Source organism: Podarcis filfolensis (assembly GCF_964270895.1).
Source record: "Podarcis filfolensis genome assembly, chromosome: 2".
Taxonomy (NCBI): domain Eukaryota; kingdom Metazoa; phylum Chordata; class Lepidosauria; order Squamata; family Lacertidae; genus Podarcis; species Podarcis filfolensis.
This window is the reverse complement of record NC_139605.1, coordinates 44,450,230-44,465,139: the sequence shown is the minus strand read 5'-3', so window position 1 is coordinate 44,465,139 and position 14,910 is coordinate 44,450,230. Positions and strand designations below refer to the sequence as shown.

Below are 14,910 nucleotides of genomic sequence, written 5' to 3'. Positions count from 1 at the left end.
CCACACCCCCTCGCCGCCGCCGCGAGCCAGGCTCGTGCGCTGCCCCGGTTGGGGGCCGGCCGACAAAGGCGTGCGGGCCGGGCGGGGAGGAACGTGCCCAGCCTGCCAAGGCGCCAGGTGCAGCCGCAGCACAGAGGCTGGCGGGAGCGGGGAAAGGGGGTGGGCGCCTTTTGGGTTCAGGTTTCTTCCACTCCCCGCTCGCATCCCACAGTCGGGAAGAGCGAGAAGCCTCTTCTGGCCTCCTCGCTAAAAGTCGGGGGGATTGTGGGTAAAAAGAAGGCCTGAGCTGCCTGGGGAGGGGAGGGGGGGGTCCCAACTTAGAGAAAAGTTTTGCCTTTGGTCTTTTGTTGGAGGGCAAAGAGTAGCCCCTCCGAAGCCTGGTGCAGCAAAAGCAACAGGGGGCTTATGGTAAGACTCTGTTGTTCTTTTAAGATAAAACAAGAAATATTCCTCAGTGTTCTGCACTCTTGGAGTAATTTGGGAGAGGGAGTCTTACTGCCAGGTCTTCTGCCAAGATGCCTGCCTATGAGAGGTGAAGGAAAGTGATAACACCTGGCAAATATTTGAGTAATGGGTGCCCTGGGCAGGGCCAGACCAATCCTTATTTTATATTGTTTACTTATTTACAGTGGTGCCTCTGGATGCGAACGGGATCCGTTCCAGAGCCCTGTTCGCATCCAGAAGCGAACGCAACCCGCGGGTCGCAATTTGCTGCTTTTGCGCATGCGCGTGACGTCATTTTGACCATTTGCGCATGCGCGAGTGGCGAAAACCGGAAGTAACACGCTCCGTTACTTCTAGGTTGCCGCAGCGCGCAACCCGAAAATACTTATCCCGAAGCTACTTCAACCCGAGGTATGACTGTATTTGAATGTGCTCATCATTGTCTGCACAATCCCAGAACAAGAAGCACTAAAACAAAGCACATTAGTTCATTTAAATACAGCTTAATATGTAAACAGTAAATGCCCTATCAACATAAATACATCAGCTGAGCAAGGGGCACCACTCTGATACGCAGCATTGAGTGAAGATTGAACTGGCCGTTACTTTTTGTAGGGTTGCCATATTTCAAACAGTGAAAATCTGAGCTGAAAAGTTGTTGCGCTATTTTTATCGAACAACAGCACTGCTGGCATGGGCTGCCATACATCCTATTTTTCCTGGACATTTTATTGATCTCCACCCGGACACTGCCGCTGACGTATGGGCAACCCCACCTTCTGAAATGAGGAGGCATCGGCCCAGGAGATGCCCCGTGACATCTCTGTGCCTTGGTGATGGTGCTGATGGGTACTAGATGCACCCTGAAAAGTATTTCCCACTACCACTTTTAAGTTCCTAGCTTTCAGTCACAGTACGTTAAGGTATGTACACACAACTGGCAGCAATGAAACTGCTAGCACATTTGCAAAGCCAAGCAGTGTCCAGTATGGTTTCAAATTGGATGGGAGACTGTGTGTTGTGATTCTTGCATTGCAGTGGATTAGACTAGACACAGCTGTACAGCTGCAAATAGAACATTTTAAGTGTATTTTAAGTGCAATATACAATGTGACACTAGATGGCGATGGTGAGCTTTATGGAAAATTCAATGTATTTTTAAAAACACTTTTTTAAAAAAGCATTTTTGGACCCTCAGGGTCCCTTCCAACTCTACAATTCTATTATTCGAACATGGATTTAAGTATATGAAAAAATAGTCCTGGCCATCACTTTACTTCCTCAAATTGTCTTGCTCTGGCATCCTAGTGTATATCTGTACAGTGGGACCTTGGGTTACATACGCTTCAGGTTACATATGCTTCAGGTTACAGACTCCGCTAACCCAGAAATAGTACCTCGGGTTAAGAACTTTGCTTCAGGATGAGAACAGAAATCGTGCTCCGGCGGCGTGGCGGCAGCAGGAGGCCCCATTAGCTAAAGTGGTGCTTCAGGTTAAGAACAGTTTCAGGTATAAAAATACAGGATGGACGCATAGACACCACCTTATACCGTAAACCAACTGACCGACAAACATATCTACATGCCTCTAGCTACCATCCCAAACATACCAAACAGTCCAGGTTAAGAACAGACCTCCGGAATGAATTAAGTATTAACCCGAGGTACTACTGTACTAGAAAAGAAAGAGGAATATCTGATCCTAAGCAACGGGGTCACTTCCGCACCATACATTTAAAGCACATGACTCCCTGCAAAGAATCTTGGGAACTGTAGTGAAGTGTTCTGGGAACTGTGGCTCAGTGAGAGGTAAACAGTCCCCAGGATTCTTTGGGGGTAGCCAAGTGCATTAAACGTACAGGTTGGATGTGACCCATAGCACTTGAACTCACACTTGTATCACCTTTGACTCCCTTGTCATCCAAGCGTTCCGCCACCTCCCTCGCCAGTCTCTTGCTGTCTACTAATGTAATTAAAGTGGGTTTTTTATGCTTATCTTTTTTGTTTTTAGCAATGCACTCCTTGAATTTTTCTTATGCATTCCTTCTTGTCTGCTTACATTCCTTTTGCCAAAGTTGGTCTTCTCTTTTCTTCTCATTTGGACAAGACTTCCATTTTCTGAAGGGTGCCTTCTTGCCTCTAATAGTCTCAGGATGATAATGGAGAAACTCGTAGCAATTAATTAGATTAAAATTATGTGCCAGATTAGAGAGAAACATGTTGGGTCGGATAAACACATGTGTTTGTTTGTTTGTTTGTTTGTTTAAAGCTTTTTTTTTTACCCTGCTTCTTCAGCCAAAAAGGGTTGCAGTTCAGGTTACAAGACATAGGTTGTTACAAGCATAACAACAAAAGGGGGGGAGTCCTTTGAGGGAGCAGATGGTCAAGAGGCAGAGCTGGAGGACTAAAGGTGACAAGAAAGCGTGGTTTGGGTCATAAGAGTAGTAAGATGGTGTGGGGAGGACCCGAGCTTTGAAGGTAAGGACAAGGGATTTATGCAGGATCCAGGAGTGGACATAAAGCTAGTGTTGGGATTTAAAGTTGGGCATCATGGGAACAGAGAAACAAGGAAGATGCATTATTTTGCCATGATATTTGCTGTTTTTTATGAACAAATACTTATATGGTGCTATTTTTCAAGAAATACCACCCTATGAATACCACCCTTGTGTTTTTTTTTACAGTGGCAATGGGCACCCACCTGAGAGGTGGCAGAACTGAGTTCTGGAAAGTTCCGGCTTGGGGAGGGGGGAGCCCTGTGCTTATACATATGGGAATGACATAACAGCTTTGTAGGATCAGGCCAAAAGTGTATTTCCTGTGTTTGGTTTCTTGGAGAGGAGGAGGGGATGATTATCAGTGTGGCAATACCATTAATTCTGGAAAGCCAGTGTGGAATTAAAACAAGGCTTATTTATCTCATTGATGAAAGAACAGGGTTGATGATCTTTCAGTGCTTGTGGTTTCCTTTAAGCTGCCACAGGAAACACTACAAAACCTGGGTGGGTAGGGGAGGAGGGGAAGGAGTTCAACTCCAGTGCTCCTTAACTAATGTGGTTTGAATTTTATTTGCCTCCCAAGGCAAAATGTAAGGCTCATCTATTACTCATTGCTGCCATCTAATATTCTGCAGTAGAGTTGACATTACAAATCACATCAGAAAAGAGAACCTGCCAGAATGACTAAAAATTTAGGTTATACTTAATAAATCGTAGTCTCTGGCAGCTAATGAAAATGCAAATAATCACGGAGAGGCAGTGTTATTACTATAGGGGAAAAGGACTTAAGCATTCATATACAACACCAACTATATATTTTATTAGTAAGCAGTGTCAAAATACCCTTTAAAAGCTGCACTTCATGGTACTTCCTGTGTATTAGGATTCCACATCTGTCATGTCGACCATTCTTTGGAGTACATTTCATGCAGGTAGGCGTTACAAGTTTCTGTTACGATTTTCCACTTCTTCAGCAATGATTTGACAAACAGCTCAGTCCTAATCATGTTTTGTCACTGAGTTAAGTGAGACATTTCCTGGTACTTCCCATCTCGCAATTAGAGCCGGAGATAATAGAATCTGTGGCATGTGATACTTGATTTGAGGTTATCATTGTAAACACAGTATTTCCAGTAAATGAGGATAGCTGCTTTAGTTCAGATTTTATTTTTCAGTCTCTGGTGCAAAATGAAATATTTTAATGTGGAGCTTTTCTTCATTGTCTCCTTACTCCACAAGAGCAGCAACACACATAATGCTGACCGTAATGCATTGATATTGATCCAGAAGGAAAACATTTTGTGCACAGTTCTGTTCTTCCTGGTGGTGTGCTTTTCACATTACTGAAGATTCCCAAAATATGCTCATGATAAATAAATCTATACATATAAATTCCTCTGCATTTTATGAGTCATCAGAGACTATAAACCACAACATCTGAAAGTAGATAGTTTCTCCTGACACAATTTTCATTTAAGAGATATGTGTTTCATTCACTGCTGTATGAGGTAATCCTTAGGGTGACCCTCATGTGCTTTTGCCATCATATGATACTCTACTGAATGTACAAAGTGCTTCCTTTGTGCAACAGCTCCCTATTTATAAATGGCAGGATTTTAAATTAGAGCCCACTTCCTTAAACAAGAATTTTTCTCATGAAGATGAATTAAAATTGTTGTACCCTGAATATTTATGAACTTTGCTACTGTAGTTCTTTGGACTGAGATCCTATCACATGTAAACAAACAGCAAAGCAGTGCCACAATTATGCCACAAATGGGAAGCACAGTTACACTTACACCAAACTCTATGATGTTATTCTGGATGCAGAAAACTGAAATGTATACTAAGAAATGGCTTTTAGAGTGCAAGTTTATAATAACTCGTCAAGCAGTCTATAGCTCAGGAAACAGATATGGCTGGGGCTAGAGGAATAGGCTGGAAAAAATACTACAGCAACTGCTTGCTATTAAGACTTCCTGGGTAAGAAGGAGATGAACACAGGACCCCCGGATCAAGCAACACACACAGTTCTCTGCCCACAAAGCTGTCCTATTCATTTAAATGCAGAGAGATGGTTCACATGTCCACAATTCACACATACGTTTCGGCTACCTTTATTGGAATTCATGGAGCAGCTCACCTGTGCACAAGCTCCAAGGGTACATGCGCACATGCAACTAGATCAGTAGGGTGCACTTGTATGAACTGCTGCCACGGTAGGCTCTGTTGCTGTGTGCAGCCTGATCCAATGGATGGCTTCTTCTGAATCAGTCCCATTCAATGCAGTGGGATTTCAGCCTAACAGGGATGTTTGTCCTTAGCACAAGTATTATGTCTTTACTTCAAACAGCAAGCAACGTCTCAAAATTACCTAAACATTTTGATCTGTAAAGCACTCAAATGCTCTGGTTTGTAAAATACTATTGTTTTGTTTTTATTTTGTTTTCAGGAAACAGCTGACTTGAGCAGGTTTTTTGTGTTAATAATGTTGTTATTTGCCATAAGTTAATACTTCTGATGATGCCCTTCACAAATAGCCCATTTCAAGGAACTTGCTCGCGGCTCTTCTTGTGTATGCAACCGATTGTGTTTGTGTGTGTGTGTGTGTGTGTGTGTGTGTGTAAGGGTGTATACAATACTCAAAGAGAATAAAAGCTTCCTGAGGAAATTAGGCAGAGAAAGCAGTCAATTAGCCTTACATCACATGGCAAGCTTCATATTTAACTTCAGTAGTCTAGTCACTTCACCACACAATGTGGTCACACTGACATTGCTGCTGTTACTGCAAAACTCATTGCTGTATAGAAGGTTTTCAAGCTTTTTGAGTCCACAGCTCCCTTGACCAACTACATTCTTCCTGCAGCATCCCTGTGGGGCTCAGGAGCCCAGTTGTGTCACCCCTTGCCTGCAGAGCTGGCAGCCCTTCACCCCTTTTCAAACACCGTCCCTTGTGGAGGGTTCCCTCAGCCTCTTCTCCTCTCCTCTGGGCAGCCGCAGCTGCCACCCCTGGTCTCTGAGCTGCCCCCCTTGCCCAAAGAGAGGTGCCTCCTCACACTGCCCCACAGGGGCCTGGGAAGCACCCCCTGGCCAACCCCAGAGGCACCATTTGCCTGGGGAGCTTGTAGCTGGGGCTGTTGCAACAAACAGCTATGCAAGCCTTTGGGAGACAGAGACATGAGACGGCATCAGAGAAGGGAGGGAAGGAAAGAGGGACAGAGGCCAGTGTTGCCCGCGGCACCCCTGACCATCATTCAAGGCACCCCAGAGTGCCACAGCACTAGTTGAAAACCACTGCTGTATAGTATCAGGCTTAGACCCAGTAGGAGACCAGCAGGGGGAGTACTTTTCTTCCTTACTGGAGCACTCACAGCCAGACTAGTGGCGTCCATTAGTAAGATTTCTATCACTGGAATATGAAAGGGGTGTTGCCTTAAGACATTATTCCTTAAGAGCATTGGGATTATTTATTTCAACAAAGGAAGAAGGGAGTGGTGGTATGGGAAACAACAAGACAAATAAATAAGGACAAGGAAGAGGCACAGAGGCAAAAAGCCAACATGAAGACCACAACAAAAGTGGTCAAGAAACCAAAAAAGAGAGATTTTTCCCACAGAGAAGAAGATCTGTGCCAAGTTGACCAGAGCAGGACAGATCGGGATGGCCAAGGGCTGGGTGACTCCTCTTTCTCCTTGTTTGCTCACCACACAAGCAGCCCCTCACTCCCATGGACCTCTCTGCAAAAGGTGGCCAGCAAAGCTCCAATGGAGACAGAGCCACGAGACAGTGACAGGCACAGGCAGAAGAAAAAGGCTGGAATGAATCCTGCAGAGGAGGAAGTTCCTCTTCCTCCATTATTGCTGCTGCTGGAGCCAATCACCAGAGACAGATGCAGGCAGAAGCTGCAGATCTGTTCCAGCCTCTTTATCTTTCCTGCATCCCTCTGCTTCCCTTGATCCCCCCTCCCCCTTAAAAAAGGGGGGGTCTGCCTGAGCATTAGAGTGTTGCTGACACACCTCATGCGCACATCTATGCTTCAGAGTTATGTATGACTATACAATAAAGAACATACAGAGTGTGCTTTTCAGGGGTCCAGAAGGCCTCAAGCAAGTGCTGTCCAGGCCTCCCCAGAAGAGGGGAACTTTCCCTGCTACTCTGAGCAGCTTGCAGTCTTGCTGGCAAGTCTTGCACATGTTGGTGGGGTGTGAGATTGCTCCCTAACTCTAGAATTCCCTCTCTTTAGAGGCATGCATGGAGAAATTGTTGTTGTCCTCCACTACACACCTCTCCAGCAACCACCAGGAAAGTTATCTTCCTCTGATGTTAATATATGGGCAGATGGATACAGGATAATGCATTCTCAAGGATATCATGCTTTCCCAAAAATGGCGTGAGAGACCTCTTTGTCATGAAAATACTCTTGTTTACTGCACTTCTGTTGTTAACAAACCACTTTGACATTTATTTGTTTAAGCACACCTAGACAATGCTAACCATTCTTGTATATGCAGTCCTTGTTGTCTCCTCCACCCTCTTATTTACCATCAAAGCAAATATTTGATCATCTATCACATCTGCTGCCTCTGCTCTTCAGAGCGACAGTGGCGAGCCAAGCAATTGGCTGCTTCAAGGCCAAAGGCAGGTGGTCACACAAATATAATTTAGATTAGAGTGATGACCAATATAGATGGCAGCTGGTGATGCCTTCCTGCTGAACTACTGAGATCAAGAGGAGAAAAATACATATGAGGTCTCCTGATCCTTGCCATTACGCACAGCACTAGCTCACACATTATGATGCTATAATTTCATGCTGATAACCATCCCTCATCGCTGAAATAACAGTAATAACAGTATCAACCCTAAGCATTCTGACTGAGCCTCTTGGCCTTGGCAAGAATGGTTCAAATCCCTGTGACAGGGTGAGCTCCCGTTGCTCTGCCCCAGCTCCTGCCAACTTAGCAGTTCAAAAGCACACCCATGTGAGTAGATAAATAGGTACCGCTGCGGTGGGAAGGTAAATGGCATTTCCGTGCGCTCTGGTTTCTGTCACAGTGTTCTGTTGCACCAGAAGCAATTTAGTCATGCTGGCCACATGACATGGAAAGCTGTCTGTGGACGAACGCCGTCTCCCTCGGCCTGAAAGCAAGATGAGTGCCACAGCCCTATAGTCGCCTTTGACTAGACTTAACCATCCAGGGGTCCTTTAGCTTTAGCTTTTTTACACTCTAGTAAAAATGTTTAGGTTTCAGTGTAAACATCTTTTTTAAAAAAAAATTGTGGTCAGTAGCTAGTTTTTCTGGATGGCTACTATGGGAGGACAGAGTTCATAGACTTGCATCGAGTTCTGTTAGCATAGCTGCCAATTTCTTTAATTCTAGGTAACAGGGAAGGAGGCAAAGCTTCTCATATGGTCAGATTTAGCCTGGGACCTCCAGTTGATGATCCCTCCCTTAAATATTGTATACAAGAAATAAAGGATTTATGAGGTGAGCCTAACCTACACTGTAGCAATGAAGAACTTTTTACAGGCCTTCTGTTTGTTTGCTGTATCAAATTAACATATTTAAATAAAATAATAAAAGTTGGGCAGATGAAGCGGAGTTCCTTTGTAGGCTTACCACTGGAAAGCAGAAGCTTTGAAGTCCAGCTCTAGTTCATCAGCTGATTTTCTACGCCCAGGAGGCAAGCAGCACACACGCATGATATCCAGAGATTTTATATAATTTAAGAAAGGCATAAATGATGCCAGATACAGTATTTGTTAGCTTGCCAATATTTATAGCAACTCACAGAAGCAGGGTAACTACTGTAGGCCACAGAAAATACATACAGTGGTACCTCGGGTAAAGTACTTAATTCATTCCGGAGGTCCATTCTTAACCTGAAACTGTTCTTAACCTGAAGCACCACTTTAGCTAATGGGCCTCCTGCTGCCACCGCACCACTGGAGCATGATTTCTGTTCTCATCCTGAAGCAAAGTTCTTAACCCTAGGTACTATTTCTGGGTTAGCGGAGTCTGTAACCTGAAGCGAAGGTAACCGGAGGTACCACTCTACTTTCTTCCTTGGATTGTACACTCCAAATACAGTGGGGAATAATATCCAATATCACCTAAATGGATTTCTGCTTATGCAGCAAGACTTCTCCTCCTTCTCTTCCCCCAAGCACCTTCCCAAGACACATACAAACACACACCAGTCTCTTTCAGAGGGTCTTCCCTTCTCCAGAGAATTCTGCTGGCTAACATCTAGTGAACATTACACAAAAGCAAGTTTAAATTGAAAACAACACATGAAGAGCTGTGGCCCAGAACTTCAATAATACCTTGTGGAACCATCATATATTTGTTTAGATGCATGCAAGGGTCCATGCTTGAAAAAAATGCCTCACCCTTTAAAAGCCAAAATCCCAAGTATTACCAGTTTAAGAAAGATGTGTATCTCAGAAGATCGCATGGTCCTATCCTATTGAAAAAAACCATACACAAATAACAACTTTTCTTTCTTTTTTTGCAAAGGAAACATTTCTTCTGAGACACAGTGAAGGATGATGGTGCAGTGAGGAGTCAAGTGCCCCAAATAGAAGGGAATTTAATACAGCTGCTTGACATCTCCATCTACTTGCATTGATTGTTGTAAGACTATTTTGTGCAGTACTACCATCTAGTGGTCCCTTTGTAGCATGTCTTCTGATTATTTTTAATTCTTTAATTCATTGCATAGGAATGTTTCCTTGAGTTTCTCGCTAGTATTAAAAAGTACCTAGCAGTTTCTGCATGGAAGAGAGCCAGTTTCTGCATGGAAGAGAGCCATCTGAGATCTTTAGAATAAGTACATTTGGAAACAGAAGAAAAGATCCTCCTGCTAAATGCTACATCATAACAATCCTGAATTCAAGGGCCAAATATTCGTCATCCATGTACTCAGTATGCTTTGTAAAAGAGAGAGTAAAGCAGAGAAAAGCTACTTGAGAATAATTGTCCAAGGGCAGTGATCAGAAAAGCACACCTCCTGGTAGTCTATTTACAATTGCATTCAGATCCCCTACCTGCACTGGATGTTAGGCAAGCACAAACGTTGACTGGTTTTAGGTGCTTGCTGAAGAACTGGGCTGCAATCTAACTTCTGAGTAGACATGGTGAATATTGTAGTGTTCTGTGTTTTCTAAACATTCGCTGCTGTAATTGCCTAGCTAACAGTATTTTAATTTTGTTACTGTGGATTTTCTGGTGGGGTGGGTGTGTTCTTATACAGCATGGTTTTTATTTAATTGTTGTAAACCACCTGGAGTTTTCCATGAAGAAGGATATATAAATATTTTTTTAAAAAAATGAACTAAAAATAGTCCCAAGTTTGATAAGAGCAGCTCTACTTCTCCTTTTCATCTGCAGGTGTGGCAGTGGATGTGCTGGACTGTTGTCTTGCCTCAGTAATGTGATGGAAGAGAGGGAACAAACTGAATCCAGGTAAGATTGAGGTACTGTTAGTAGGTGTTTCCCTAGACTGGATGGGTGGCAGGTTGCCTGCTCTTGAGGGGTTCCACTCACTCTGAAGGAGTGGGCACATAGCTCAAGGGTACTTCTGTATCCTCTGCTGTTGCCTGAGGCTCACTCAGGTGGCTTCTATCAGTTTCAGCTGGTGGCTCAGCTACACCCCTGTCTGGACAGGCATAGTTTAACTTCTGTCATCTATGCTCTGGTAACCTCTAGGTTAGATTACAGCAACATGTTATACATTGGGCATCCTCTGAAGATGATTCAGAAACTTTAGCTGGTGCAGAATTCAGTGGCTAGGTGAATTCAGGGCAAGGTGGTATGAGCATATTACAATGGATCCTGGCCCAACTGCACTGGCTGTCAATTAGTTTCCAGGCTCAATTCAAAGTGAGGTTTTGACCTATAAAGCCTTAAATGGTTTAGGACCACAATTCCTCAAGGACCATCTCTTCCCATATGAACCGACTTGGACCCTCCACTGTGAGAGGTCTGGAGGGTGGCAACATGAGAACGGGCCTTTTCTGTGGTGGCTTCCCACTTGTAATATCTCTCCACAGAGAGGTTCACCAGCGCCTTCATTACATATCTTTAGGTGCCAGGTGAAAATGTTTTTCTTTAACCAGGACTTTGGCTGATCAACATTCTATGCCCTTTTAAATGTGTTTGTGGGATGGGGTTATTGTTTTTTTCTTGTTTTATTATGTATTTTGGGTTCTATGTTGTGAATCACCCCCTGATCTTCAGATGAAGGGCAGTATACAATAATAATAATAATAATAATAGTCCTTTTATTCCCTTTTACTCAAATGTAAGTCTAGGCTGGGAAACAATGGTGTGAGCTTCACTACTAAACTTTTACTGAGCTGTTTTTTATTCTTATATTATTTTGTTATTGCTTTGTTTCTGAACTGACTTTGTACTTTTTGAAATGAAAAGTGGTATATACTTGGTTTTAACAAATAGTCAATCAACAGGGAATTTAATTTTTTTTAACATCCATACCCAATACTGTATCAAATAGAGGAAGATGACTCCCATGTTTATGGCCCCCTGTATAAAATGAAAAACATGTACGGTGATTCATTCACACAGAGAGACTCGCTCCACTTTTCACCTAAAAATATCTTAGAAAAAGCAAGCCAGATGTGACATCTGAGTAAGAAGCAAACAAGATACACAGGAAGGAAAACCTGGAGGAGAAAGAGGCTCCAGGTATCACATTCCCTGTATAGATAGCCCTGCTGTCATTGGTTGTGATAAAGAGCAGTTGCAGAAAGAGGAGATGTCAGGAAGTGGTTCTATCAAACTGCCCAGAATAGCCAATAAATTTGCAGAAGGTGATAATGACACTTGTCTAGGCTAACAGGAATAAACTGCTAGCAATGCCTGAATTGTTGCAATGCTAGTGCTGGTAGTTTATGACACAAGGACATTGAGGGATAATAATGCATTCTGTGCAGTATGGAGGACATACATGCGCATGCAAAATTATTTTTGAAGATTTAGTTGTGAAGGTTTTGTTTTCCTGTTCATGAGTTTTATACAACCTGAGGTGCCTTTTTCTTTTGAGGAGAGAACAACGCAATTAATCTCTTTCATGAATAAGCGTATCTGTCAATATGATTTAAAAACAATATAAATAACCTTGGGTGAAAATGTCTTACAACTATATAATTTGTTTATCACATTTTGTATTTTCTACTGACAGTGGCTCTGGCTTGGCTCTTTTCCAGCTCTGCAACCTGGGGTCTTCTGACTTTCAGTGACAGGACACATTCCTCCTGGGGAACTAGAAGCCATGTGGACCACATGTCAACAGTGAGCAGGAACCAAAGGCAAAGGTGAGCAGGGAGGCAGCTTGTACCATTGTACAGAAGGCTAAAGTCCAGCTAGCTGTGTCTTCTTCTACCCAGGCAAACAAGAGGCATTAGCCTAGTTCAAGGGCCAGGTAAAAGCATTGGATAGGGCATAGAGCAGCGCCAGGAAGGGGTGTGGTCTGGGAGGTAGATGACATGGCTAGCCCTGAGGGCCAGAGGGGCCTGCTCAGGCTCCATCCAGCCCCAGGCCTGAGGTTCTCCTACTATGGCTTTAGCTGGAGATGACAGGAAGCGAACCCAACACCATTGCAATGCAAAGTATGTGCTCTGTCTCCAAGCCACGGACTCTCAACCTGCAGCCCAGCTGAAACAACTGTTTTATGTGGCTTCAGGGCTTTTTAGATGGAACTCACCAGAACTCAGTTCCGGCACAGCTCAGGTGGGCACCATTGCCATTCAAGGGAGTTCATGGTGAGTTCCAGCACCTTTTCCTAAAAAAACCAAAAAAACAAAAACAAAAAAACACAGCACTGGGTCGCTTAATTTTTGCAAGCCGCAGACCCTATTTTTAGAAAGCCCACCCCACAATCTGCAATATCTCCAAATTTATGATCTTCTTTACAGTATATGGTTGTTGTGAGAACTGCAGATAGCAAAATGTGAAGCACTCTACAATGCCAGATAAAATACCCTAGTAATAGGGATTTATGTGGAATTAGAAGTAAAAGAAAATGGAGTGCCAAGATTTCAGATGGAAACAAGAGCAGGGGGAAATCACTCTCAAATCGTGTGGCAGTTTTAAAACATCATAAAGGATGAATCTTTGTCTGTCAGTCCATTTTGCCCCTGCCTTTTAACACATTTTTTAAAGTCTATCTCCACTGGACCACCACATTTGGCATTGGAAAGGATTATGGTGGTGGTCTGATTCTAGTGCTGTATAGCCGAATTCCGCCATATTTACTTGAAAATAAGGATCACTGTCTTAACCGCAGATTGCTAGTTCCGCTAAATGTGTTGGACGGGTTGAGAACTATCCTTCAAGGACAATGTAGTCACAGCATATCTAAGAAAAGACAATAAACAAAACTGTGTGGCTGCAAAACATGGCATCATACTGCCTATTTTTACTCCTCTTATCTCATGAAGCTTCAAAGCAGCTTATAATAAATAATACAGTGAAAATGTTTCTGACATAAATGAACACCTTCCACTTGATGTGTTTTCTTTCTCCTTTTTATTGGTTTCTTCCTTCAGCGACAGGGCTGTCAACTTGGTTTGCTGCTCTGAAGAACTGCCCTCTCACCTGCCTATCAGTCACTTCAGACAGAAATGGTGTTCCATATTTGGAATATTTGAAAATGAGTGTTGGAAGGCTGCACAAGTGGAAGGGAGGCTGAGACCCTCTGCATTCTTTGCCAGCTTCAGATTGTTCCCCACCCTCCACCCTCTAATATTAACTGTGCATCTAATTTAATATCATCTATGCCTAATATTATGTGCAAATGTGCTAGGGAAATAGTACAGCGCTGGTTGCAGATACAAAGCAATGAAGGTTGCCCAGTATGTTCAAAGGATGTGCTTAACTAGGACTTTGTGGCACAGCCCAACCTATGGCTTTTATCACTTTTGTGGTGTCATGGTAGCTGGGTGCATTGTTTCTGGGTAGAAATGTTGCCCATGAGTGCTGGTTCCTTTATAATATCTAGGTAGTGTTGCACTTCCTGCCAAAATGAATTCACTTTTTACATCCCCCTAGGCAAGAGAATGCATCACTGCTGCCATCTCCCTTTTCAGAGTCAGGAACGTGGGCTACAGAAAATCCATATTCTTCCGCAATGTGGCATGCCAGGAAGGCAAATAATTCCAGCATTCCCTGAAGTTAACAAAAGAGTGATGGAATTCAGCAGCTCAACAGATCAGCCACCTAGTTCTTTTAAACTCAGTCTTGCTCTCATAACAAATGTCTACACTATAATTCGATTATTTTTTTTGTCTGTGAAGAGCGTCACTATAGGCAGGCAACAAGCACTCAGCATTAAATTGTTGATTGTTCATGGCAGGTGGGAGTAAGCGTTAGGTTAATAGAAGGTTCCTTGCCCTGAGATTAAGCAGAGCAACATCTGTCAGGCTGAAGTTCTACCCTTTGCAAAGATGCAAGCTTGTAAGCCCTTGTTTAACAACAATAATCAGACCTGCATCTAAAATCAAACCCTTAATAGTGTTATTACTGATGACACCCTTCCTTTTGCTTCATGTAAACCTGAAACACCCAATTCAACATAAGAAAGGGAAAGAGAAAATGTGTGCCAAGATAAATAGGTATTGTTTTTGATGTGGGCTAAATGTTTCTCCTAATGAACTATTTTATTAACAGGTACATTGATTTAGATTTGCTATCACGGCTGCTGGAATAAATCCATACAACCTTTTCTGTTCCATATCCAAAAGCAGAAAGGCTTGTTTTTTAATATAAGTTATATTGGATCAACAATAAAGATCTGTTATCAAGAAGCTTGGTTCAGCCGATACTTTCTATACGCTCCCAAACTATGTGTGTGGTTTGCTTTTGCTCTGAGTAATGAGAGTTTCAGTGTGGTAGCAGGGGCATCTCAGAAGTGCAAGCCACAGATAATCCAAACATGTGCCACC

The 14,910-nt window shown here is 43.1% G+C and overlaps 1 protein-coding gene across 8 annotated transcripts; it reads left to right on the top strand.

Annotated features, from left to right (window-relative positions):
• The first annotated feature begins 27 nt into the window (after nucleotides 1–27).
• LOC310757662 (uncharacterized protein) lies at nucleotides 28–14,772 on the top strand. 8 transcript variants are annotated; one of them, XM_083603171.1, is made up of 5 exons: nucleotides 28–117; nucleotides 8,324–8,431; nucleotides 10,337–10,411; nucleotides 12,175–12,282; nucleotides 13,516–14,772. In XM_083603171.1, exons 2-5 carry the CDS (start codon nucleotides 8,427–8,429, stop codon nucleotides 13,733–13,735), a joined length of 408 nt encoding a protein of 135 aa, XP_083459297.1. In that variant the 5' UTR covers nucleotides 28–117; nucleotides 8,324–8,426; the 3' UTR covers nucleotides 13,736–14,772. The 8 variants fall into 8 exon arrangements, 3 of the variants coding, with proteins under 3 accessions (XP_083459297.1, XP_083459298.1, XP_083459299.1); XM_083603172.1 differs by lacking the exon at nucleotides 28–117 and adding an exon at nucleotides 306–408; XR_014545371.1 differs by lacking the exon at nucleotides 28–117 and adding an exon at nucleotides 9,464–9,580 and having other exon boundaries at nucleotides 7,966–8,431.
• Nucleotides 14,773–14,910: the final 138 nt, after the last annotated feature.

Excerpts from the sequence above, each read along its gene's own strand:
- LOC310757662 (XM_083603171.1), top strand. Across the intron at positions 10,412-12,174 it reads AGGGAACAAACTGAATCCAG|CTCTGCAACCTGGGGTCTTC; the intron begins GTAAGATTGAGG and ends GCTCTTTTCCAG. Across the intron at positions 12,283-13,515 it reads AGCAGGAACCAAAGGCAAAG|CGACAGGGCTGTCAACTTGG; the intron begins GTGAGCAGGGAG and ends TTCTTCCTTCAG.